This window comes from Ostreococcus lucimarinus, chromosome 9 (genome assembly GCF_000092065.1).
Source record: "Ostreococcus lucimarinus CCE9901 chromosome 9, complete sequence".
Classification (NCBI taxonomy): domain Eukaryota; kingdom Viridiplantae; phylum Chlorophyta; class Mamiellophyceae; order Mamiellales; family Bathycoccaceae; genus Ostreococcus; species Ostreococcus sp. 'lucimarinus'.
This window is the reverse complement of record NC_009363.1, coordinates 40675-65156: the sequence shown is the minus strand read 5'-3', so window position 1 is coordinate 65156 and position 24482 is coordinate 40675. Positions and strand designations below refer to the sequence as shown.

The 24482-nt window shown below is 58.3% G+C and overlaps 15 protein-coding genes across 15 annotated transcripts; 9 read left to right on the top strand and 6 right to left on the bottom strand.

Annotated features, from left to right (window-relative positions):
- Window positions 1-228: 228 nt before the first annotated feature.
- OSTLU_9923 (predicted protein) lies at window positions 229-432 on the top strand (the record flags this gene model as incomplete). The annotated part of the gene is made up of 1 exon (XM_001419659.1): window positions 229-432. A coding segment is annotated over one exon (204 nt), but the record flags the coding sequence as incomplete, so codon positions are not given.
- Window positions 433-675: 243 nt separating this feature from the next.
- Window positions 676-1647, top strand: OSTLU_5471 (predicted protein; the record flags this gene model as incomplete). The annotated part of the gene is made up of 2 exons (XM_001419658.1): window positions 676-1101; window positions 1282-1647. Coding segments are annotated over 2 exons (792 nt in total), but the record flags the coding sequence as incomplete, so codon positions are not given.
- A 106-nt stretch (window positions 1648-1753) lies between these two features.
- OSTLU_34729 (predicted protein) lies at window positions 1754-2581 on the bottom strand (the record flags this gene model as incomplete). The annotated part of the gene is made up of 1 exon (XM_001419442.1): window positions 1754-2581. One exon carries the CDS (start codon window positions 2579-2581, stop codon window positions 1754-1756), a length of 828 nt encoding a protein of 275 aa, XP_001419479.1.
- An 84-nt stretch (window positions 2582-2665) lies between these two features.
- OSTLU_35051 (predicted protein) lies at window positions 2666-4015 on the bottom strand (the record flags this gene model as incomplete). Its single annotated transcript, XM_001419441.1, has 1 exon — window positions 2666-4015. One exon carries the CDS (start codon window positions 4013-4015, stop codon window positions 2666-2668), a length of 1350 nt encoding a protein of 449 aa, XP_001419478.1.
- Window positions 4016-4515: 500 nt separating this feature from the next.
- Window positions 4516-5280, top strand: OSTLU_16650 (predicted protein; the record flags this gene model as incomplete). The annotated part of the gene is made up of 1 exon (XM_001419657.1): window positions 4516-5280. One exon carries the CDS (start codon window positions 4516-4518, stop codon window positions 5278-5280), a length of 765 nt encoding a protein of 254 aa, XP_001419694.1.
- A 181-nt stretch (window positions 5281-5461) lies between these two features.
- OSTLU_249 (predicted protein) lies at window positions 5462-7966 on the bottom strand (the record flags this gene model as incomplete). Its single annotated transcript, XM_001419440.1, has 1 exon — window positions 5462-7966. A coding segment is annotated over one exon (2505 nt), but the record flags the coding sequence as incomplete, so codon positions are not given.
- A 211-nt stretch (window positions 7967-8177) lies between these two features.
- Window positions 8178-8393, top strand: OSTLU_33338 (predicted protein; the record flags this gene model as incomplete). The annotated part of the gene is made up of 1 exon (XM_001419656.1): window positions 8178-8393. One exon carries the CDS (start codon window positions 8178-8180, stop codon window positions 8391-8393), a length of 216 nt encoding a protein of 71 aa, XP_001419693.1.
- Window positions 8394-9128: 735 nt separating this feature from the next.
- On the top strand, window positions 9129-10542 carry OSTLU_33336 (predicted protein; the record flags this gene model as incomplete). The annotated part of the gene is made up of 1 exon (XM_001419655.1): window positions 9129-10542. The coding sequence occupies exon 1, from the start codon at window positions 9871-9873 to the stop codon at window positions 10540-10542; it is 672 nt and encodes a 223-aa protein (XP_001419692.1). The 5' UTR covers window positions 9129-9870.
- Window positions 10543-10780: 238 nt separating this feature from the next.
- OSTLU_25000 (predicted protein) lies at window positions 10781-12584 on the top strand (the record flags this gene model as incomplete). The annotated part of the gene is made up of 2 exons (XM_001419654.1): window positions 10781-11747; window positions 11941-12584. 2 exons carry the CDS (start codon window positions 10781-10783, stop codon window positions 12582-12584), a joined length of 1611 nt encoding a protein of 536 aa, XP_001419691.1.
- A 954-nt stretch (window positions 12585-13538) lies between these two features.
- On the top strand, window positions 13539-14042 carry OSTLU_10396 (predicted protein; the record flags this gene model as incomplete). Its single annotated transcript, XM_001419653.1, has 1 exon — window positions 13539-14042. A coding segment is annotated over one exon (504 nt), but the record flags the coding sequence as incomplete, so codon positions are not given.
- Window positions 14043-15125: 1083 nt separating this feature from the next.
- Window positions 15126-16541, bottom strand: OSTLU_33332 (predicted protein). Its single transcript, XM_001419439.1, has one exon. It carries the CDS (start codon window positions 16492-16494, stop codon window positions 15202-15204), a length of 1293 nt encoding a protein of 430 aa, XP_001419476.1. The 5' UTR covers window positions 16495-16541; the 3' UTR covers window positions 15126-15201.
- A 65-nt stretch (window positions 16542-16606) lies between these two features.
- Window positions 16607-17647, top strand: OSTLU_50402 (DMT family transporter: CMP-sialic acid/UDP-N-acetylglucosamine; the record flags this gene model as incomplete). The annotated part of the gene is made up of 1 exon (XM_001419652.1): window positions 16607-17647. The coding sequence occupies exon 1, from the start codon at window positions 16757-16759 to the stop codon at window positions 17645-17647; it is 891 nt and encodes a 296-aa protein (XP_001419689.1). The 5' UTR covers window positions 16607-16756.
- A 91-nt stretch (window positions 17648-17738) lies between these two features.
- On the bottom strand, window positions 17739-20556 carry OSTLU_33330 (predicted protein; the record flags this gene model as incomplete). The annotated part of the gene is made up of 1 exon (XM_001419438.1): window positions 17739-20556. The coding sequence occupies exon 1, from the start codon at window positions 20385-20387 to the stop codon at window positions 17739-17741; it is 2649 nt and encodes an 882-aa protein (XP_001419475.1). The 5' UTR covers window positions 20388-20556.
- An 89-nt stretch (window positions 20557-20645) lies between these two features.
- On the bottom strand, window positions 20646-22651 carry OSTLU_33329 (predicted protein; the record flags this gene model as incomplete). The annotated part of the gene is made up of 1 exon (XM_001419437.1): window positions 20646-22651. The coding sequence occupies one exon, from the start codon at window positions 22649-22651 to the stop codon at window positions 20657-20659; it is 1995 nt and encodes a 664-aa protein (XP_001419474.1). The 3' UTR covers window positions 20646-20656.
- A 263-nt stretch (window positions 22652-22914) lies between these two features.
- On the top strand, window positions 22915-24132 carry OSTLU_33328 (predicted protein; the record flags this gene model as incomplete). Its single annotated transcript, XM_001419651.1, has 1 exon — window positions 22915-24132. One exon carries the CDS (start codon window positions 22915-22917, stop codon window positions 24130-24132), a length of 1218 nt encoding a protein of 405 aa, XP_001419688.1.
- Between the last annotated feature and the right edge of the window lie 350 nt (window positions 24133-24482).

Below are 24482 nucleotides of genomic sequence, written 5' to 3'. Positions count from 1 at the left end.
GGAGAGGAAGCGCGACGAAGCGAGGATGAGACGTGCGGGATGGAGTGCGGGGTCGAGGCGGGAGGGAGCGGAGAGGGCGATGGAGAGGAGGGAGGACGGTCGACGGCGGAGTCGCCAAAGGCGAGCGGACGACGAAAGCCTTCGGATCGAGACGGGAAACCGCCCGGGGACGGTGATCTCGAACTCGAGGACGAGGAGAAACGGAAGTCGACGCCGAGCTTACAGGTGGAGATTCCCGCGCATTTTCAATGTCCGATCACGATGGAGTTGATGCAAGATCCGGTGATGATCGCCACCGGGCACACGTACGATAGACCGGCGATTCAACGATGGCTCGACCAGGGCCATCGCACGTGTCCGGTGACCGGGGTGCGGTTGCGACACTTGGAGTTGATTCCCAACCACGCGATTCGCACCGCCATTCAGTCGTGGGCGCCGGCAGAGCTGAGCGCGTTGCGGCCTCTTGCGCCCCTGCACGACAAGGCGGTGGTGGATATTCATAGACAGAATAGCGATTTCGCTGGGCTTCCGTCGGCGGATCAAGAGCTCGCGCCTTCCGCAGGTGGCGCCGCGAACGCGTCGACCGCGGATGCGAGCGATGATCAGCATCCGGTGTACACCATCGCAGAGGGACACGACGAAATCGTTTGGGGCGTGGACACGACAGCGACGACGTTGTTTAGCGCTTCGGCAGACAAGACGATTCGGGCGTGGGACATTTCGAGTCGACGCTGCGTACAAGTTCTAGAAGAGCACACGCGGCCGGTGTTGTGTTTAGCGGTGTGCGTAAAGCACGACAAATTATTTAGTGGTTCGTACGATTGCACCGTGCGGGTGTGGAACCTGAGCACGTACCGAAGAATCACCTATCTTCCCGGCCACACAGACGCCGTGCGGGCGCTTCAAGTGTACAACGATACGACACTGTACACGGCATCTTACGATCACACCATTCGTGCGTACGACATAGAGTCGCTCGAGTTGCTCAAGGTTCTTCGAGGTCACAACGGTCCCGTGCGCACGTTGGTGACGGTGAATGATTACGTCTTTAGCGGATCGTACGACAGAACCGTGCGCGTCTGGCCCGCGTACACAGCCGATGTCGGTCCGTCCGCGGGAACGGATTTGGTGAAAACGTTGAAAGGACACCGCGATGCGGTTCGTGCTTTGGCGTGCTTTCCGCGTAGGCAAGCGACGTCGAGCAACCGCGCCATCGGGCCGTTTGTATTTAGTGGTTCAGACGACACCAACGTCCGCGTGTGGAACGCGGCGACGTTCGAGTGCGTTCAAGAACTCAAGGGCCACGGTGACAACGTGCGTGTTTTGACGGTGGATGATAGACACCTGTACAGCGGATCTTGGGACAAGACTATTCGCGTGTGGGATTTAGAAACTTTCAGCTGCAAGCACATCATCAACGGCCACACCGAAGCCGTGCTGGCGCTGTGCGTCATGGGCGGCCACTTGGTTTCCGGCTCGTACGACACCACCGTGAGGTTATGGGGCGTGCAACCGGAGACCGAGTTTGAGTGCGTCGGAGTGTTCCAAGGTCATCACGACGCCGTTCGCGTTTTGACAAGCGCCGGGCGCAACGCGACGACGGTGTTTAGCGGCTCTTACGATGGCTCGATAGGATTCTGGCGATTACCGATCGCGGACCCGAGAGATTGGCCACCTAGTAGATCGATCACGAACGGGTGGGTTTGAGTGATTTTGCGTTCTGTAAATTTCCGATAAAAGAATCAGATGACAATCAATCGATTCGCCGCAACGTGTTCATGTACGTGTACCTCGAAAACACGACGAAAATCTTACGATACCACACGAATTGCGAAGCGTGTAAGCGGACAGCCTTGAGAACTTGCATAGGTGACGCGCTCGGCACGAACACGCGCCGCGAGTCGATCAAACTTTCTAAATAAGAAGTCGCGAAATCCAACGCTCCGCTCAACTTTCGTGCCGCGTTTGTCGTCTCTAATACCCAGACCTGCGGACAACCGCCCCGATCGCTGGAAATGCTAACTTTCCGCTCCTCAATCCACTGTTTCGTACCTTCATACGTGCAAACGTGATTCAAATGTCCTGACACACCGCCCGCGTCGAACGTCACCACGTAATCAAACGTCGTCGGCGCCCCCCCGGTGTACTCGTCCAGCACCGTCATCACCGTCTTCGCCGGCCACGCGTTCGTCATGCCGTCCATCAAATCTTCTGCCTCCACGATGCACATCCCCTCTAGCTCGAACAGCTCTTTCACGCGCAATAACTCCTTCTTTCTCGTCTCTCCGTCCCCGCCGGCGCCGCCGTCGCTCAGGCACACCAAGTGTGTCTCCACGTTCGCCGCTTTCAGCGCTTGAATCGTCGGTGCGAAGAAGTACGACTCATCATCGGGGTGTGACGTGAGCACGAGCGCAGCCTTGCGCCCGTCCGCGCCTTTTTCGCGCGAAGAACCATTCGGGACAGCGAAAGGATCGAGTCCGGTCCTTGTCCTAATCTTGCGCGTTATTCGAAGCGCGACGAGCGAGCACGCGACCGCGGCGCCCGCGAATGCGACGGATGTCACCACCACGTCCCGTTTCATCGTCGCGCCGACGCTCCACTCGATCGACCGCTCCAGGACGCACGAAGAGCGCGTCGATGTAAAGTTGTCGTCTTGAGTCTTCTTTTACAAAAATGCTTGCGCACGCGGGGCGAAGGCGAAGGAAGTCGACGACGCTCTGGCCGCCGCTCGCTCCGACTTCATGTCTAGCATTTGATTGTAAATGGCCTCGCGCAAGTACTCGTCCGGAATGTGGGCGTCGGGTTCGTCGAGAGACTTGAAGTGCGGGTCGTCCGCCGCGGGCGTGTACGTCGGCTCCATGGAGGCGTCGTGGAGCGAGGCGAGATACGGATGCGCCAAGGCGTCGTCGACGCTGATTCTTCGTTGAGGATCGAACACCAAGGTGCGCTCGAGAAGATCAATCGCCAATGGATTGGCGTCGGGATAAAGAACCGCGAAATCGACCTTTGGTTTGCGAGGAAGACTGGCGATGTACTTGCGCGCGTACGGCGACGAGATGAAATCCATGTCGGCTTCTTCGGGCGAGCCCAACGTTTCGATGATGAGTCGCATTTGGTGGATGAAATCTTTCCCAGGGAATAAAGGCTTACGATCGATGATTTCGGCCAAAATACACCCCACGGACCACATGTCGATCGATGCGGCGTACTCTTCTGAATTCAACAACAACTCGGGCGCGCGATACCATCGCGTGACGACGTACGACGTCATCATTCGTCCGCGTTCCACCATGCTTCGCGCGAGCCCAAAGTCGCATATGCACAAGTCGCAGTTGGCGTTGAGTAAGATATTGCTCGGCTTCAAGTCTCGATGCAATACTTTGGCGCTGTGCACGTACTTTAATCCGCGCAAGATTTGATAGATGAAGTACTGACAGTGCTCGTCCAACAGCGCTTGCTTGCTTCGAATGATTTGATGCAAATCGGTGTCCATGAGCTCGTATACCAAGTACACGTCATCCATGCGCCCGTTATCACCCACGGGCATCATGATATCTTCGAGTTTAATGACGTTCTCGTGCTTCAACCGTCGCAAAAGATGCACCTCGCGCAGCGCTCGCCGCGCCTCCACCGGAGAATCGAAGCAATTCGTCAACTTTTTAATCGCCACGGTATTTCGCGCACCCAGCGGCGCGACGCGATTGTTCGCCGAGCACACCACCCCGTACGCCCCGCGCCCGATCGTCTTGATCGGGTCGTACCGCTCGTCCACGTCGAACGCGTGTCGTCCCAACCACACTCGTCTCGGCGTTTGCTCGCGAACTCGTTCGGTCTCGCGTCCGCGCGTCCGCGCATCGATCGGTTCCAAGAGATGAATTCGCGCCGCATCCGCGACCGCGTCCTCCTTTCTCTTTCGTCGCGCGCCCCCCCCCCCCAGCGCGTCTCGGCGTTCCGCCGCGGCGACGCGCGCGCTCAGTCGCGCCGTCTCCTCGTCGAAATCGCCCTCGACTCCCATCCGCGCGCCTCGCGCGTCCCGTCGTCGACGCTCCCGCGCCTCCTCGCGTCGTCCGACGCGCCGTCCCGCGTCCATCCCTTACCCGCCGTCCCTTTTCGCGCCTTCCCGCTCTTTCCCGCGCGTTTTCGATCGCGCTCCGATCCCTCGCCTCGCGCGCGCGCGCGCGCGCGCGCGTCTTCTGCCCGCGCCCTTCGTCGCTCGGTCGCTCGGTCGAATCCCGCGCGCGATCGTCGCGCGTCGTGTGGTGCCCCGCGACGCGTCGGGGCGGCGTTCGCGCGCGTGTCTCGCGTGCGTCGCCCCGAATCGCGCCGCGCGCCGTCGTTGACCGAATCGTCGGTTCGTCTACCCTCCACACGCGGGTGTTTTAGGGGGCGCCCGTACGAAACACCCGCGTGTGCGGACGGTCGGTCGGTCGCGACGATCGACGCGTCCGACGCGGCGACGCGTCGTCGTCCGACGCGTCGCTCGCGACGGTCGACGACCTCAAAACGCCGCGCGCGATGTCGTACGTCCGCGTGAAGCGCAAGCGCGGCGACGCGTCGCACGCGCGCGTCGTCGTCGAGGTCGTCGAGGCGCACGATGGATTCGGGGACGGCGCGCGCGGCGCGAACGCGGCGCGCGCGGCGGCGCTCGCGCGAGCGCTGGACGACGCGCTGGACGGCGCGCTCGACGCGACGTCCGAAGCGCGCGGCGCGCGGAAACGGCGACGGCGCGCGAGACGCGTGGCGGAGGGCGTGGCGCGAGACGACGCGGAGACGCGGGCGGCGGACGACGGCGCGGGACGCGAGACGCGCGTGTACGACGCGATGGTGGATTCGCTCGAGCGCGCGCGGGCGATGGAATCGGCGCTGATGTGTAACTGCGCGCCGATGGTGCGCGAGTACTTGGCGAGTCGAGGCGAGGCGAACGCGGAGGCGGGACCGCCGCCGTTCGAGGGAGAGGAGGCGTTCGCGAGGACGTCGACGAGCGCGAGCGAGGGAGAGGACGAGTGGGTGTACGATGTGTACGAGATGATGGACGAGGACGCGCGCGACTCGGACGACGACGATTTCGACGATGGGTACGCGCCGGTGATTCGGGTACGAGATTTTCACGACGTCGCGGACGACGAGGACGCGGAGAGCGATTACGGGGACTCGGACAGTAACGCGGCGGGTTATTTCGACGATTATCCCGACACCGAGAGCGATTCTTCGGAGCACAGCGATCGGTTTGAGGACGACGACAGCGGATTCGGCGACGACGACGACGACGATTGGAGCTAGGTCCCATAGCCGGATAGGCGTGTGGCGTGTAGGCGTGTAGGCGTGTAGGTTTGTAGTAACTAAGTTAGTAAGTGAAGGAAAAACTATAAATGCGTGCGGCGCGCCGCGCGATCGATTACTTCGAAACCATCTCCTCGGCGTCGCGCTTCGCCTTGGCGGCTTCCTCCGCGCGCGCCTCGGCGGCTTTCTTCGCCCCTGGCGCGCAGTGCGCGTCCAGCCAATCAGACGTCTCGGCGAGCATGTGGTTGATGCTTTCTTTGGCGCGATAGCCGTGAGACTCGTGCGGTAAAATGACAAGCTTGACCTCGGCACCGTTACCCTTGAGAGCGGAGAAGAAGCGTTCGGATTGCATGAGATGGGTACCGCTGTTTTGATCCTCCTCGCCGTGGATCAATAAAATCGGCTTTTTAATCTTGTGCGCGTTCATGAACGGTGACATCGCGTTGTACGTTTCCGGCGCTTCCCACAGCGTGCGTTCTTCGGCTTGAAACCCGAAAGGCGTTAGCGTTCGATTGTATGCCCCGCTTCGCGCGATGGCGCACGCGAACAAATCCGGTGCGTGCGCGAGCAAATTCGCCGCCATGAACGCGCCATACGAGTGACCGCCGACAGCGATGCGCTCCGGATCCGCGACACCGCGCGCAACGACTTCGTTCACCGCCGCACGCGCGCCAGCGACGAGTTGTTCGACGTACGTATCGTTCGGTTCCACACCCTCGCCTTCGCCGATGATGGGCAACGCCGGCCCGTCGAGCACTGCGTATCCACGCGCAAGCCACACCAACGCGCTCGATGGGCCGATACCGGTGAAGCGATACGGTGAATCGCGTAGCTGCGATGCAGCTTCTTTTGTTTTGAACTCTCGTGGATAAGCCCACATCAGGAGTGGTAGCGGACCATCGTGCGCGGCGTCGTACCCGGGCGGCGTGTACAGCGTGCCGTTGAGCTCAACGCCGTCGTCGCGCTTGTACTTGATTATTTCCTTCGGCAGCTCCTTTAAGTCGGGATGTGGATGAGGGAAATTTGAAATTTTCACCTCTTTTCCGGGCGAGCCGTCGGCGGTCATTTGAAGCGAAAAGAATTGCGAATTCTCCGACGGGCTCTCTCGAGAGAACAATATGCGCATAGTTTCGAGCGTGACAGGCGCCGCCTCGGGGCCGCCGTAATCGCTGATCAAACTCCCCGGATGCTCCAAATACGGCGGTTTGCTTTCCCACATTCGATGCTTGGCGCCGGTGTCGACGTCGAACAAGTCGATGAAGGGTCTATCGCCTTCTGGATTCGCGCCGTCTCCCTGCAACAACAGCTTCACTCCCGGACCCGTGGGTTTACCTTCTCCCAACGGCGTCGGTCCGACGACACGCGCCAGAATGTACGATCCATCTTCCGTCCGGCGTGTAGCAAATGAACCGGGAGCGTTGTAACTGTCTTCGTAGTCGCGCTCCCAAAGCATGCGCTTTGTCGCATTCGGATCGGCGTCGCCCGGCGAAGTCACCCACACTCGCGACGTGCGTGTCTTGTACCAACTCTCATATAAAATCGACATATCATCGCCGCCCCATGCGACGCCACCGTAGCGATAATCAGTTTGAAACAGCGTCTTGGGCGTCGCCGCAGGATCTTTGCCGACGTCGACCGTGTACGTGACGTCTCGAGGGGAGACTTCGACTCTCGGATCACCCTCATCTTGCGCCTCGGTCCAGTACAACGACGCACTCTTATCCGAACGCCAGTTCACCGCACGAGGTCCTTTACGCGTGGCGTTGTGCACGATGGGCACATTCTCGGCCAAAGGTAAGTCCGCGACCTCGCGCACGACTTTGCCGTCGCTGTCCGCCACCCAAACCTTCTTTGGAAACCTACCACACGGCACCGAGTACGAGTAGGGCCGATGAATGGCTTCGACGATAGCATATTTTCCGTCGGGCGACGGATCGCAGCGCGTGTAGATTCTCGCCTTTCCATCACCCCAAGTCTTCGTCGCCCCGGTGGAGACGTCCACCGCCACGAGTTCCGACGAACAATAGTAATCGAATAAATCCGCATCGTGCGAGTCTTTCAATAAATCGGCGTACGTTCGCGCCTGTGCCACGTTACCACCTCGGTTTGTTTGAATTCTCGGCCCGAACGGCGTCTGCGGTCGCTTCGGCGCTTCCTTGGGTCGATTTTCTGGAATGCAACACGCGACGATGACGTCGTCGTTCAACCAACTGTACGACTCAAAAATAGTATTCAACCCACGATCGGGAAGCAGCACTCGGCACTGTCGCGTGTGCGCGTCGGCGATCCAAAGTGTCAACGGTCCTCGCTCTGGCTCACCCGGTTCTCCGCTCGAGCGCGTCGTAAACGCTATCTTTGTCCCATCCGGCGACCAACTCACGTAGTTAATCAGCGCGTTCTCCGGAGTCCCGACGAAATCTTCCGCCGCTCCGATCTCCTCCTCTCTCGCAGGCATCGCTCCGATCGCCAATTTCGTTTGATGTCCCATCCTCGACGTCGAATTTTGCGCCGCATCGATCCGCACGCCCGCCAGTTTCACCTCCTCTCGCGCGAGCGTCGCCACGTCCGGCAGCGGCGGCGGTTTGTGCAAATACAGCAAGCGCCTTCGATCGGGCGACACCGTCACGTTCGGGCTCTGCGGTCGCTCCGTGAACTGCGTCAGCGCGTCCGGCGGGCGTCGGTACCCGTTCGCGTCGTCCCCATCGCTCGCGCGCGCGTCCTCCCGCGTCGTCGTCCCGCGTTCGTCACCACCGCTCGCGACGTTCACGCGTCGACGCCGTCCCGCGACGGCGTCGAACGCGCCTCTCGCGCGCGCGACGAGCGCGCGTTTCGCGTCGGACATCCTTCCGCGCGCGCGCGCGTCGTGCAGGGGCGCCGAGGACATGGCGACGCGCGCGATGCGATGCATCGGCGTCGCACTGTGCCGCGCACCATCGCGCGCGCGGTGCGGCGACGCGAAAACCGACGCGCGTCTAGGCCTGCTGCACTTGATACGAGCTGATACCGTATTGGCGTATCAACGTATTAGGCTTTTCGTATGGGCAAACAGTATGAAAACAGTCGTTTTTGATACGTATCGGGAAATTCCCAATACCGGATTCAAGCACCCCTAGGCTGTTTCTTTACAAGCGTCGCTAACGCTCGGGCTTTGTACGCAACATCGCGCTGCCGAGGTATGAGTACTTGTGTCCATCGAGTGGATACTTCACGGATGCATCGCACACGTCCACCGGGGCGTTCCAGGAGGGAACGCACGAATCCGCGGAGTCGTCTCCAGCCCAGGACGTGGGAATCCAGGCAGATTTTGACTTGAACTCGTCGCCGCCGCGCTGACAACCAAGCGAGTTGAACTTGGCGTCATCCCGATCCATGGCGTCAACCTGCTCTTGAGGAAGTGCTCGATCGCCCACGGTTTCGTCAGTGTACCAATCGGGCACGATTCCACCCAGGAGCTCTTTCTTGGTTGGCACGCTCGACGCGTGATAACAGTTCAAGGAAAGACGACTCGTCTTTCCCGATTTATGGATGCATCCGCCAATGAGGAAAGCATCGATCATGTCGAGACTGTGTTCGGTACTGTACCGAAGAATTTTCTCGACGCCTTGCTTGGTGAACATGAGAGCTGCCGTTCCTGCCCACGAGCACATTTTGTTCCACTTGTACAAATAAACGTGCGTTGAATTCATCGCCGTGTGCATCGATTCGGGCGACCAGTCTGTCTTTACGAGACCCCAGGTACCTTTCCCCCACGTGCCAAACGCCCTTGAGCGGAACTTTTTCACGAATTGACCGGTGCTTCTTCCAATGGGGAGGAGCCAGACCATATCTGCGTCGCGAGGAAGCTGGCGTCCGAGCTCTGTGTAGTCAAGCGGGCTCACGGAAGCGATCCCCATACCATCTTGCTCCCACACGGCAAACCGATCCTCACCTCGCGAAATAGCTTTCTTCCACACAGACATGTGAGATAGAAGACATCCAAGGTGGTGGTTATACGGGAATACGCATTTTTCGCCGACGCAACGGTGCTGTGGATTGAGCTGCGATTCGTGAACCTGTCTGATGGGATACGGCAACTCACTGGTTGGAACGTTCGCTTCTGAAGCAGCAAGGGCTCCCGCTAGTACATCGTGCGTCGCGCTTCGCGCTGTCTCGAAGGTATCCGGCCAAAGCGAAGGAAACGTCGCACTCGAGATTTCCACAGTATTGCGCGCTTCGGCGTCGCTCAAACCACCGTGCGTTTTGAACAGGTTGAACACGTAATCGCGTCCTTTCCTAGATCTCTCCATCTCGTCTCCGGGCGACGTATCTGCTATGATATACGTCCGCACTCCCGTCGCTCCACTGATCCCGAGCGTCGATTTCCCACCGCCGCGAGCTCGTGTCGCTCCACTGATCCCGAGCGTCGATTTCCCACCGCCGCGAGCTCGTGCGCTCGTCCTCGCGTCGTCGACCCCCCCGCGCGACGCGACCGCCATCCCCGCGCCGACCGCACACGCCATCAGCGCAACACTCGCGAGACATCCTCGCGACGTCGACGTTCTCGCTCGGGATCGCTCGCTCACGTCGGTCTCACCGCGCTCTTCGTCCAGGATGCTCGCAACACCCTCAACGACGCCGTTCGCGGCGTTGCGCGCGAGCAAATTCGAGCGCTCGCCGCGAGAGATGCTTTGCGCGTCTTTGTCACTCATTCTCGCGTCGCGTGGGCGCGCGCAGTGTCGGCTGCGGACGCGCGTCGGTCTCTGTCGATCGGTCGGACATTTGTCGGCGACGGAGCTACAGCTACAGCTAGGCTACACCTACTCCTATTGGGGCGACTCGCTTGTACCGCACGGAAGCGCTTTCCAGACTCGCGAACCGCTGTTCGCGCGAGATGGGAAGGATGCGGACGGCGAACTCGCGCGAGATGCGACGCCGACCGAGAAGAAGAGCGACGGAAGGACGGAAACGCCGCTGTCGATCAAGGTGTTGAGCATGGTGTCGTACTTGTTCCTGCAAGTGGCGGGAACGATATTCGCGAGTCTGAGCCGGAACAGTGATGATGATTATCCGTACGATACCGTGGTGCTGGCGTTCACGATGGAGTCGGTGAAGCTGGTGTTGTCGTTCATCTTTTTGACGACGTCGCGGGCGTGCGGAGGAGTCGAAGAAGTGACGTGGAGCGCGAAACGCTTCACCTCGTTTGCGCTTCCCGCGCTGTGCTATTTCGTCGCGAATAACTGTATGCTCCTCATCATACAAGAACTGGGGCCGTCGACGTATTGATACGTCGGACATCCTTCGCGTCGGACATCCTTCCGCGCGCGCGCGCGTCGTGCAGGGGCGCCGAGGACATGGCGACGCGCGCGATGCGATGCATCGGCGTCGCACTGTGCGACGCACCATCGCGCGCGCGGTGCGGCGACGCGAAAACCGACGCGCGTCGCGCGCGCGGCGACGCGAAAACCGACGCGCGTCGCGCGCGCGGCGACGCGGTTCGTGATCGATGGGTGTTCGCGGCGCGATGACGGACGAGGCGACGCCGCTCATCGGCGATGATGGCTCTAGGAGCGCGCGACGGACGCGCGTTGGGTCGTTATTGTCGCTGATCGCGGCGGTGGCGATCGTCGTCGCGTCGGCGACGGCGCGGCGCGACGCGCTCGGCGCGCAGTCGTGCGCGGAGGGACGCGCGGACGTCGCGTTCCTCATCGGAGGATCGGTGCGCGGGATGGTGTTGGATCACGTCTCCAAGGGTTTGAAGACGAATGTGCTGGATTGGATGGCGGAGCGCTGCGTGAACGTGCACCCGATCATGCTCCTGAGTATCGCAGACGTGAGCGGGTGGCGAGACCGATCGGCGATGTTTCCAAAGGTGTATCCGCACGTGCTGCAACGCGCGCTGGACGTCATTCGACCCGTGGCGGTTTCGTTTTACACGGCCTCGGCTTATGACTTAGACACGAAGGATCCTTGGGGACAGCATTGCGCTGCGCGTGGATTCAAGGTGAAAAAAGACGACTACTTTTCGCCGGCGACGACGTACGCGCAGTTCGATTTGAGCAAAAGGCTGCTTTGCATGGCGCGCAAAGTGGAGCAGGAGAAAAACATACACTTTTCGTGGTTCGTTCGGAGTCGACCCGATTACTTTTGGTACGGGCCGCCGCCCGTGGACTTTGCCACGACGTTGTGGGACGGTAGGGGTACAGACAGCGCGCACGCGTTCATCTTTGACGAGGATTGGCGTCACAAGTACAACGACGCCTTATACGCCGTGCACAGTTCGCACGCCGATGGTATACTGGGCCCAGGGTCATCGATTTTGTCGAAATTACCATGCCGAGCTGAGATCCCCGCGACCGGTCACGTCTTCCTTGAACGTATGACTCCGGAGACAGCCCTTCACAAAGTGGTAGACCTCGTCGGGGCGGCGTCGAGGGCCGTGGGAATCGGGTTCGAGCGATCGGCTCGGCCAACCGCAAAGCCAGGACAAGGTACGCTGAGTTGCGTAGATTACACACTTCAGAGGCACATACATCCGTGCGAGCGTGCCCAGGCAATTAGTGTGTCAGAGACTAAAGTTTACCGAGCGCAAGTAAGCCACTGGCGCTCTTTGAACGCGTACGCCGACGACCCGCCGATGCAATCGATGGGACCGACGTGCTAGTTAGAAGCACTTTGACAAAGCTCAGAAGTTGCTTTGCATGGCGCGTAAAGTGGAGAAGGAGAAAAACATACACTTTTCGTGGTACATGCACGGTCGACCCGAGTACTTTTGGTACGCGCCACCGCCCGTGGACTTTGCCAGGACGTTGTGGGACGGTCGGGACACGAACCACGACACGGACGCTGTCCAACCTACGCTTATCTTTGACGAGGACTGGTATTGGAAGTACAACGACGCCTTTTACGTCGTGCACAGTTCGCGCGCCAATGCTTTTTGGGGTCAAGGAACGGATGTATTGAAAAGCGTCGCGTGCGTAAGTCCCCGTTCACAAATGAGTCCTGAGGCATCTATTTTTCACGTGGCGGACTACGCCCACTGCAACGTCCGTCGCGGCATATCGTTAGGGCACTCGGCGTGGCCGGATCGCGACGGGATGGGTGTGCATTGGTGTCACGGAATCTCTGAGGGCAACACGACGATGATCAATGCCTGTAACGCGGCAAACAAGATTAGTACAGAGGCGAACGCTAAATACCGCGAGCGAGCCAAAGACTGGCTCGAGAAGCGCGCGGCCGCGGCCGCGGCTGAGGCTGAGGCCGCGGGCTCGGCGGCGGCCAAGCCGGCGCCTCCCGAGCGGCCCGCGGCGCGTGGACCCACGTGCTAGCCTTCCTCGAAATCAAGGGATGGTGTACGGTGGCGCGACTTCACCGCGCACGCACCGGGACGGGGTCTAAGAGTTAGACGCAACTCCAATTCTTAGCCCGGCGGGCTTTAGCTCGCGCGCGTTTATTTTGTAACACCCTCCACCCGACGAAATGTCATTACGCGCCCCTGGGCGCCGCGCGCGTGATCTGACCCACGCCGCGGAGATTTATATGAAAATATAAGTATGCGCGTCCTCATTCCAGCGTGTGGACGCGGCGAGCGCTTCCGAGCGCAAGGCTACGAAGACATCAAGCCGCTCATCCCAGTGATCGGCAAGGCGATGATACACGTCGTCACGGAAGCGCTGTGCGTCGATGACAACCGCGACACGTGCGTCGTGGTGACGAATTTCGATGATTCCGTCCCCGAACGAGGGTTCACCACGGTGCGCTTGGCGCGTGCGACGGTCGGGGCGGCGGAGACGGCGGCGCTCGCGCTGGGGACGGTGTCGGCGACAAACGACGCGTCGCTCCTGTTGGTGGACTGCGATGCGGTGTATCATTGCGACGTCATCGAACGGTTTCGGGCGCTGGAAAAACAACCGGAGGTGCGCGCGGCGGTCCTGTGCTTTGAGGAATCCGCGCGTGAGCGTGAGACGGCGGCAAAATATTCATACGTTGAGACGAGCGGGGACGGCGGACGCGTGACCAAAATCGCGGAGAAGTCGCGCGTGGGTCCTTACGCGAACACTGGAGCGTACTGGTTCGCGAGTGAAAAAGAATTTCTTGAATTGACGAAGGATATTTTGACTCAAGAAGGAAAGTTTGAGCGCGGCGAGGCGTACGTTTCATGCGTTTTGAAAGAGTACGTCGCGCGAGACAAGCACGTCAGCTCCGTCGTCATCGCTGAGGACCAATACTCGAACATCGGTACGCCTGAGTGTTTAGAGCAGTACTTGTCCAAACAGGGATATGCATTTTTGTTTGATTTGGACGGTACTCTTGTGGACACCACGGATGCCTACGTCGCGGCTTGGCGCGAGATCCTCGCTCCGATGGGCGCGTTTGTCGACGAAGAATTCTTCCTCAAACACATCAGCGGACAATCTGACGCCCAAGTCGCGCAGCGTTTCAAGCTGCAGATTTCGTCAGAGCAGAAAGACGAAGCGTTCTTGCGATACATCGAAAAGACCAAAGAAATTCCAGGCGCGGTGGAATTTGTGCAAAAGTGTCGTGCGCTCGGACCAGTGTCCGTAGTGACTAATTCCAACAGAACCGCCGCCAAAGCTTTGTTGAAACATCTTGCATTGGATGATTTACCGCTTATTTCCGCGAGTGACGTGAGATTTGGTAAACCAAACGCGGAGCCGTACTTGAAAGCGGCGAGAAGACTTGGAGTCTCGATCGGAAACTCCATTGTCTTCGAGGACTCTCGATGCGGTTTGATTTCCGGACGCGCAGCGGGATGCCAATACGTCGTCTCTGTTAATACAAACGTGTCAGGCAGCGATTCGTTTATCGCGAATTATGTCGCTGAAGACCCAGAGGAGTTATTGGAGACGATGAATTCTGTGGCGCACCTTTCTAACGAACTGTCCGAAGTATTGGGTCAACGATCCGTTGTGTATCCGATTCGAGCAAGCGGTGGCTACATTTCTGAAATTCTTTCGGCGACCTCCGGTTCAAGACATCTTGTGGTGAAGCAAGAAAACTCTGATCACGGAGTCTTGATGGAGGTGAGCGAACACTTGAACCTTCACGACACCGAGTGTAAGTTCTATGAAGATTTTGCGAGTATCATGCCGGTACGTGTACCGATCTGCTACGGCGTCCTTCCGACGTCACGCGCTATCGTCATGGAGGATTTACGAAAGTATGATCGAGCGCCAGACTTTTGTCTTGAAAGCGGCCTCAAGGTGGTGAACACGATGGCGAGGTTGCATTCACACTTCCGAGGCGCGCCGTTGGGAAGGCTATCGGTTTATGACACGTATATGCGACAGCACGTGCAAGAACACTACGCAACGTTTCGAAATCGATGGTTCAATACGCTCGGTGAACAAGTTTTCGTGCTGTTTGACCACGCGGCGGCAAACTTTGCGGACGCCGAGCTGCGACTTCGAAGAGCTCCGCAAACGCTTCTTCACGGTGACCTCAAATTTCCAAATTTATTCTGGGATTATCAAGTGAACGGCGGCGAACCAATCTTTATTGATTGGCAGTACGCGCGCCCAGGTCAAGGTATCGAAGACATCGTGTTCCTTCTCGTCGAGAGCTGTGACATAGAGGACTTTGAACAATTGGCCGAAGTGCTCGTCAACACGTATTATGATTCTAGGCAAAAGTTGGACAACGTCGTCGTACCGAAAGATGAGCGCATCGCACAAGTAAGCAGCGCTTTGGCTGGATTTCCTTTGTTTGTGGCTGTGTGGTTCGGGTGCATCGATGCGAGCAAGCTCAGCGAACCCAACTTTCCCTTCATGTACATTTTAAGGCTGGCCAATGCGTTTACGCATTTGTACGACGCCGAGTGGGCCGCGCGGGGTGTGACAAGTGTCATGGCGTGAAATTGAAATATGTAAGTACTACAGCTTCTAAGCTATGCTAACACACAATCGTTCAACGTCTGTACCCGCCTTACTCCCAAAAGACCGTGCGAGCGTTCACTTCGAGAATGCCGCGTTTTATTTCTTCGGCGTACGCGCCGACTCGTAAGATGACGATTGGTCGTTCTACATTAGAGAGAATTTTCGGAGAGTGCACCAAGAGAGGAAGGCCGTACAGTCTCTTTCCTTGCTTTCCTTCGGCGTTATCCAAAATCGCCTCAACTGCGGATATACGCAATCCAAAGCTGACGAGGTACTGCGTGAAGATGTGCGCCCCAAACATGTAAACTGTTGGCTTTTCTCCATTCATAGTCGCTTCATCGATGCGATCGTTCACATTCTGGACGAAATCAACGTTGGATTTGAGCCAGTTACGAAAAAGACGCTTGTTCTCTGCGTACTCATCGAGAGATTGCTGCGATGTCTCGCTTTTGCTCGCGTTTCCCGCGTATGAAAACGCGTAAAACATTGAGTGCCCGTCGGCGAAAACTTTCTTTCCTTGCAACTCGAAACCGTGACGTGACATAATGTACTCGATCGCTTTCGGCGTCAACAGTTGCGGGTGTTCGAACATGATGCTATTTTGCCAACCACGCGCCAGCCATTCCCGCTGGTGTGGCACCGAAAATATTTGAAACTTGGGTTCCATTCTTGCCACGTTGCGAAGAAACTCGTCGTAATCGTAGATGTGCTCAAACGTGTGCGAATGTACCACAGCGTCGATTTTCGGTACGTCTTTCGGTAATTCGAACGAATCACAAAACCACGCCGAGATCGGGTGAATTTCGCTCGGATGATCACCCGTGAGCAACCAACTCGGCAAGTTCGGTTCCACCATTGTCCATCGGCATTTCCCGCGTCTTCGCGCGACAAACTCCTTCGCCAGATGTCCGTGTCCACTGCCGATCTCCAACACGCTCTCACATCCGTACGCATCGATAAACTCACAAAATTCTTCGTGATGTCGCTTCCACAGTCCTCCGATCGCGCCGCTCTCGTGTTGACAATCATACAGCGTCTCCGCCTCGATGAGTTCCGCGAGCTGGATCACCCCCGAGCTCTTGCTCACGCACCATCGCATGTCCGCGACGTACTCCACGCCGTCCCACTCCTCCGGGACGCAGTACATCCCCACCGGAAAATCTCGCAGCGTGAGCAGCGGCTCGAAGTCGCTCGCGCCCGTGATCGCGCACGCGTTTCGCGCGACGATGCGCGTCTTCGGCAGCGTCCGGACGCGCGCCGTCGACACCGCCGTGTCCGCGCAGTACTCCTCGTGCCCGTCCTCCGCGTGCGCGGTGTCGTCGAGAGAATCGACGCATTCCATGGTTCGCGCGCGGTCGCTTCGTCCGCGAACGACGCGAATCGCGTCGGCGTCTGCCGCGATGGCTCGCGCGACGTAACACCCATCGTTCGTTGCGGCAGACACCGACGCGATGGCGAGCGCGAGCGCGAGCGCGAATGAGCGCGAATCGCTGCTCGCGCGAGATGGGAAGGATGCGGACGGCGAACTCGCGCGAGATGCGACGCCGACCGAGAAGAAGAGCGACGGAAGGACGGAAACGCCGCTGTCGATCAAGGTGTTGAGCATGGTGTCGTACTTGTTCCTGCAAGTGGCGGGAACGATATTCGCGAGTCTGAGCCGGAACAGTGATGATGATTATCCGTACGATACCGTGGTGCTGGCGTTCACGATGGAGTCGGTGAAGCTGGTGTTGTCGTTCATCTTTTTGACGACGTCGCGGGCGTGCGGAGGAGTCGAAGAAGTGACGTGGAGCGCGAAACGCTTCACCTCGTTTGCGCTTCCCGCGCTGTGCTATTTCGTCGCGAATAACTGTATGCTCCTCATCATACAAGAACTGGGGCCGTCGACGTATCAGATCATGAATAACTTGAAAATTTTAAGTACCGGGGTGCTGATGTGGACGCTGCTCGGGCGGCGGTTAACTTCGTTGCAGTGGAGAGCGCTGTTCTTGTTATTATTGGGATCTGTCACGGCGGAGATCACAGATTCTAATCAGTTACGCGGGAGTGTGTATGGGTACGTGCTTGTGGTGATAAACACGTTCATCGCTGCGTCCGGGAGTGTGTTGTCGGAGAAGCTGCTCAAGGGCAGCAACCAAGACGGGGCGACGGATAGCATTCATTGGCAGAATATGCAACTGTACTTTTGGGGCGTGATTTGTGGTGCGATTCCAATAGTTTGGAAAGGAGAAGCGTTAAAGAATGGACTTTTTACCGGATTCAACTTTTATGCTTGGGTAAGTTTGGTCGTCCTGTCGTTCGGCGGGTTGGCAGTGTCTTTCATTCTGAAGTACCTGGACAACATTTACAAATGTTTTGTGTCCGCGCTGTCGATGCTCGTGGTCGCCATCATTCACGTATGTATCGAACACGAGACGATGCCGCTGCGAATAATCATTAGCATCGCACTAGTGAGTTTGGCGATGGAATTGTACACAACGGGCGCGGCAACGTGAAGCAATTGGAGAGCTTGCGGAATATCAGTTTAGTAGATGATAGCGTTAAAAGAGTGTAATGGTACCAAAACTTATCTCATACAACGCTTGCTCACGCAAGCTTAGATTTTGAGCGAACTCGTGCACCTGGAAGTTGCGAAATACAAGAGATGAGGATCGCGGGTGCCAGCAGTGCGCAACTGATGTGAACGGTCCAGGCGTGCGCTCGCAGCGCGTTTTGTGGTATACTTCCGTCCTGAGGCAACGCTTGCTTCATAAAGCGGAAAATGGTGTGTGGGTTATAGCCACTTCCGGCAAAGGCGAGCTGTGGTAACACAAAGCTTGACGAGCTGCTCATGCGCGAATGCGAGGCGTTCAGTGCCGAGAGCGCAAGCGTGATGACCAGCGCCTTGCCGTAAGACGTCATTTGATTGGTCAGATCATCTGAGTGCATGGATGCTGCGTGTGCCCAGATAAAAAGCATGTTGAAGGCAATGCTTTTGATGTCTACACGGGTCTTCGGGTTCGTTGCCGAAAGCGCGGCCGCGGCCAAGAGCGTGGCATAGAATCCATAATTCAGTCGCGCTCCGCTCACAGCCGAAGCGATAAGACGGATAAATCCCGCAACAAGACAAAGGAGGATTCCAAGAAAAGAGTCGGTATGACCGGCGTGTTGCCAGAAATTATCCGAGGGCTTATAGACTTCTAATCTCGCTACTTCGGAGATAGAAGTGTCTGAATCATCGCTCGATAGCGACGACTTTGCCAACATCGCCAATCGCTCGAGCAGATCCAAAGTTCTCGTGAGCGCGAGGATGTGCGCCATTTCGACGACAAACTCAAACTTAGCGCTCTTTGGTTCGCCGTGCACAAGTACGTACGCGAGCGAAGACAAAAACTGCCGGGCCGCTTTCGTACCCTTGACTTGCGCAATGTGCTCTACGCCATCGCTAATCTCTTTCGCGTGCGCTTGGCTCGGTATGAAGAGCGCTGGGATGTTGCAACCGATAGGCATCTGTTTCGCCGTACCGCTACGAACGAAACATTGTAAATGAACAGCACCGAGGATAACGATTGCGTTGCGCTCTCGATCGTCTCTACCGTTCGGGTATAGGATCACCTCGGCTCCGCCGTTGCGCCTGTGGCGAAGTTCAGAATCGATGTAGTGACCATCGTGCAACGCTCTCACACCGAGCTCCTCGCTGAAAGATCCCGGCGGAATATGAATGCGAACGATGTCAGACGAAGAATCCTTGACGGGGAAAATCGCAAGATCTTCTGAAAACCCGTGTAAGTTCTCCGTCTCGGTGAGAGGAACCAACTTCCCAGGCGTGCGCGCGTCGAACAGTCTTCCATGGCTAAACACAGCTTGCGGGTGCATATCGTCCGGAAGGATACCGTTCTCTTTCGCTAGCAGTTCTCTCTTTCCATCACGAGCGCCTCCAATCCAACCCATCACGAGCGAGCCCTTGAACGCGTATGCGTTGCCGTTCAGCTCCTCTTCATCCAAGGTGTTGTACACGTTGTCCGATTCCGAGCTCACATTAGTCGCACCATTTAAGCTGGACCCTTCCGAAAGGCTATCGACTGCGCGCAATGGAAGCTGGCCCGTAAGCTGTGGGAGATCACTCTCCACGACCATCGTGCTGTGTTCGCCTCCGATTGTCGGCTGATTCATGAACAAGAATTGATACAGGTAATGACTGACGGTGGGATCCGCGCCGTGCATGATGGCGCTGTACACGTCATCCTTCTCGTTTGTGCCGGTTTCGGCAGCTGATTCATGTATCGGTGCGGAATAGTTGACCTTCTCAGCATCCAGATCAGTGTCCTGCTCGTTCTCCGCCGCGAAACGAACCCACGTTTGATCATCGCTGGTGTTTTTCAATAGCGCGTCGTACTTATCGTATACGGTGTCCAGGCTCTTCGTCAACTCTTGCCGGCCACCCATCGATGAAGCTGGGGCGCGATAGTTGTGCGTCGCCTTTGCGCTATTCGCTTTGGATGACATCGTATTCCTCTTCGCGGAACCCTTCTCGTTGATCACTTGATGAGGTGTGAGCCTTTCTCCAGCATCGTCCAAACCCAAAAACGTGCGGACCAATCTGTCCGCTTGTTCCTTGGGCTTGTCCTCGAGGAAGCTGCGGAAGTCCTCTACGAATGCGCTCACTTCCATCGACGCTCGTTGCACGTTCATCTGTATGGAGTTAAAAGATGAAGATCGCGGCCCTTGCTGCGTGAGCGCCGGATGATACACTCCCAACAAAAACGCCGCCACATCTTTCTCATCCGCACTCAACAAGTGATGCTTGAGCTGAAGCCCTCGAAGTCGTTTCTTCGCCCGATCTTTCGCTCGACGTTTCGCCAAGCACAACCGACACGTCTCCAAATTCGGATCGAAGTGTTCCGGCGTCAGCGTCTGCTTGCACGAGCAACAATACCACCTTCGCTCCCCCTTATCTTCCATCTTCTTCCGTTTCGCCACTTTAACGCCCGCGCTCTTCGCTCTTTTATTCGATCCAGCGCTCGCCATCACCAACGCGTCCAACGTCAACGCTTGTCCCTCCTCGCGCTCTCGCTCCGCGTCCGGCGCCCTCGTCAGGCTGCTCCCGCCGCTTGCCCCGCTCGCCCGTTCGCTCACCGACGTTTTATTCCCATCCACCACCGCCGCCGCCGCCGCGAGTTCCATCACCATCTTCTCCATCGCCACCGTGCGCTCGTCCTTGCGTTCCTTGCGTCGCGCGCCGTCTTCGCGCGCCATCGCTCGCAATTATCACCGACCGGAGGCGGGCGGCGTTCCGGTCGCGCGACGCGGCGCTTCGCGGCCTCGCTCGGGGCGTCGCGTCGCGTCGGACGTCGCTCGACGAATCGTCCGCGTCCGCGCGCTCGCGCGTCCGCGCGCACGCGTCGCGAGGTCGACGCGCGTCGCGCTGTGTCGCGATCGCGCCGGGGCTTGGGGAAAAAGAGCGCGGCGGGAGACGGGATTTGAAGATTTCTGATTTCGCGGACGCGCGCGCGAGACCGGCGCGTCTAGCGCGCGCCGGCGCGGCTATTCCAAAGATCGACGAGCTCGTCGTCGAGCTCGTCGTCGTCGAGCTCGATCTCGATCTCGTCGCGCGCGATCGGGTCGAGAGGCGCGGGAGACGCGACGAGACGCGCGGCGCGGTCGCGACGGAGAGACCGAAGAAAGTCGCTCTCGAAACGCGAAGCCTCGAGCTCGAACGCGCGCTGATCGCCGGGTTTGACGACGGTTTTGTGCGTGAAGGGCCATAAATCACCCCAACGAAGCTTGCGGGCGTACTTGTAGCCGTCACGGCCGATGAGATCGCCGTGAGATCTGGCGACGGTGACGCGCTCGAGTTCGCCAGAGGGGGCGCAGAGCTCAAAGACGACGTGGCCTTTACGCTTCATGGGCTGACGAATGACGCGCGACCAATCCTCGAAAGACTCGCGCGCGAGACTTTCGTGATATTCTTCGTCTTCGTCTTCTTCGTCTTCTTCGTCTCCGTTTCTTTCGTCGTTCGGAGTCGCGGATTTTTGCGCCGCGAGCGCGTCGCGAGCGGCTTGCGTCGCGCGCTCGGCGTCTCTGCGCGCCGCGCTTCGACGCATCTTGCGCAGTACGACGTATGAAAACTTTTCATCCTGGTATGGTCTGGCGCCATGTTTCATTTCTCGCACGTACGCGCTTCGCAGCGTTCGCTGAGGAAAGTGGCACCACGTCGAAAAGCCATCCTCAGCGTTGACATCCTTGAGCGGACACGCTTTGTCGTGCTGGCAAGGCGCCACGACGTACGCCTCCACGGCGTCTTCGCTCGGTTCAAAGTCGAGTCTTCGCGCGTCCTGTTCCATATCGCGTCGAGCAACGTCGAGAAGCATCGCTCTCGCGCGACGAATGAGTAAGCTCCCTCGCGGTGTTCCAGGTTCGGCCAAGACTAAGATGCCACCCGGAGCGACTTTATCCCATAACTGACGAATCGTTACGTCGAGCTGTCGTTGATTTCGCACTTCGCGTCCGCGCGCGTTGACGACGTGATTATCGGGAATTTCGCCCAGCGCGTACGACGAAACAACGACGTCAAATCCACCTCGTCGATTGGCGCCACGAAGACTCGCGCTCGTGCGGATGCCTTCACTTTCGTGCCAAGGGTGAGGCGTTTTCAATCTCAACGCGCTCGCGGGCCGAAACCCGTGGCGCTCATCCTCCACCGCTTCGAAATCGCTAAAGTCCAATACTCGCGTCACAGACGCGTCGACGTCGTCTAAAACGTCGCTGAGCTCTTCACTAACACCTATTTTGTCCTCTGACGTCGTCGACGCGCGTTCAAGCGCCGCGGTCGTTCGACGTTCTTGCTCTATATTCTTCGCGTATCCAGTCACGCGTCTCGCAAAACGCATCATCCCTGGGTTGCTATCGACGAACGCCACCTTAACATCGGTATCACGCCCGCCATGCGTGCCAACATCATCTCCGAAAACCGCGCGCACGGCGAACAGAGTCGTCGGGACCGGCCCCGACCCAAAATCTAAAACGCTCCTCGGCTTGAAACTCGTGCCCAAGCGATCGCGCGTCTCGTACAAAATCCTCTTCAATGCCCCCATCGTCATCGGACTTCGCATCACTGCGTACACAGCGGCATCGAGTTCGTCATATTTCACCTCCACCGACGATTTTTCTCCCGCTCGCTCGACGTCGACGGGCGATTCCACTCTACGCAGCTTTCGCTTGCTTAACCGCGCGCCCCACTCGATGTCGTCGTCCCACGAAGCGAGCGCGCCGCCCTCCAGCCCTCTCGTTGCGCCTACCTCCGAAGCTGATCGTCCATCGAGTTGTTTCGCATCTAATTCACCCGCGCTCGTCTCCAACGCGTTCACCACGCGTCCGCCGCTCGATCTTTTCAGCGCTTCGCGCAGCGCGTCGAACCGCCGCGAGACGCGTCGTCCTACGCGAACCCCTCGCTCGCCCCCGAACGCGTCCCGCACCGCCCGTCGCAGCGCCTCTTCCGTGACCGCATCATACGACGTCATCATTCCCACGCGCTGTCGCGCCAACGCGATCGCCTTCGCGCGAAACGCGCGGTGTTCGTCCCGCGAAAGCGCATCCACCGCGCGTCCCAGTCGCGCATTCAATCGCAAACCATCGCGTGCGCGCGCGATCGACGCCGCCGACGCGCTCGTGGACGCGATCGACGTCATCGCGCGCGCCCCGCGCCGCGCCAGCGTCATGACGGTCCGTCGCGCGTCGTCGCGGAGTGTCGCGCGCCGCCGCCGCCACTCGCCGACGCACCGCGATGCCGCCGAAAAAGAAAACCGCCGACGACGGCGCCGACGACGTCGGCGCGGCCAAGTTCGGTCGCGTGCGAAACAACCTTCGCATGGGCATCGTCGGCCTGCCCAACGTCGGCAAGTCGAGCCTGTTTAACATCTTGACCGAGCAATCCATCGCGGCGGAGAACTATCCATTCTGCACCATCGACCCGAATGAAGCGCGGTGCCCGGTCCCTGACGCGCGATACGATCGATTAGTCTCCATGTGGAAGCCCGCGAGCGAGTATCCAGCGTTTCTGAGCGTGACCGACATCGCGGGCTTGGTGCGAGGCGCGTCTTCGGGCGCTGGCTTGGGGAACGCGTTCTTGAGCAACATCATGGCGACGGATGGCATATTTCACGTGGTGCGAGCGTTCGACGACCCGGAGGTGGTGCACGTGGATGATGAGATCGATCCGGTGCGTGATTTGGAAACCATCACCGCGGAACTGTGCTTGAAGGATTTGGAGACGGTGAAGCGGGCGATCGCGGACGAGGAGCGAGACGTCAAGAAGAACCCGACGATGAAACTCTCGGCGTTGTTCAAGGACACGATGGCGCGGTGCACGGAAATGTTAGAAAATAACTTGGCGATTCGAACCGGAGAGTGGAACACGCCGGAGGTGGAGATGATTAAAGACAAACTGCCCGCGTTGTTGACCACCAAACCGATGATTTATCTCGTCAACCTGAGTAAACGGGACTACGTACGCAAAAAGAACAAGTGGCTGCCGAAGATTCACGCCTGGGTGCAGCAACATGGCGGCGGTATCATGATTCCGTTTTCCGTCGAATTTGAACAAGAGCTGTTCGATTTGGGCGACGACGAGTCGCTGCGCTCGGCGTTTTACGAAGAAAACGAAGGCGCGAAATCGGCGTTGCCAAAGATGGTGACGCAAGGGTACAAGGAACTGAATCTCATGTACTTCTTCACCGCGGGCGAGAAGGAAGTGCGATGCTGGACCGTGTACAACGGTGCTCTCGCTCCTCAAGCCGCTGGCGTCATTCACACCGATTTCGAGAAGGGCTTCATCAAGGCTGAAGTGTGTTCGTACGACGACTTCGCCGCAATCGCCACCAAGCCTTCGATGGCTGAGGTGAAAGAGGCGGGCAAGTACCGCCAAGAGGGCAAGGCGTACGTCGTCAAAGACGGCGACATCATCCACTTCCAAATCGGCCAGCTCACGAAATCGAAGAAATAGTCCACACCGTTGATTGTTCATAGCGAAATTGTTTTCATGAAGAACTAGTCCACATCGTTGCTTGTACATCGCGAAATTGTTTTCATTCGTAGTTCGCGCGTGCCGCGAAGATCCCTCACACTCCTAGGCGAGACCTCACATTCGCGCGCACCGAGCGTCGCGCGTGCCGCCGCGCGCGTGAAGCGTGCTGATGTTCGCATCGATGTATTCCGACGACGACGATGACCCTCGCGCGCTGTACGTCTCGAACGGTGATGCGTTTCGCTCGAGATTTCGAGAATTCGCGTTGTTGAAGATTTCGACACGAAAACGACGCGGTGACTGACGATGCGCGTGCGTCGACGACGCTG

Excerpts from the sequence above, each read along its gene's own strand:
- OSTLU_33332 (XM_001419439.1), bottom strand. The coding sequence starts at position 16,494 with ATGGAATGCGTCGATTCTCTCGACGACACCGCGCACGCGGAGGACGGG.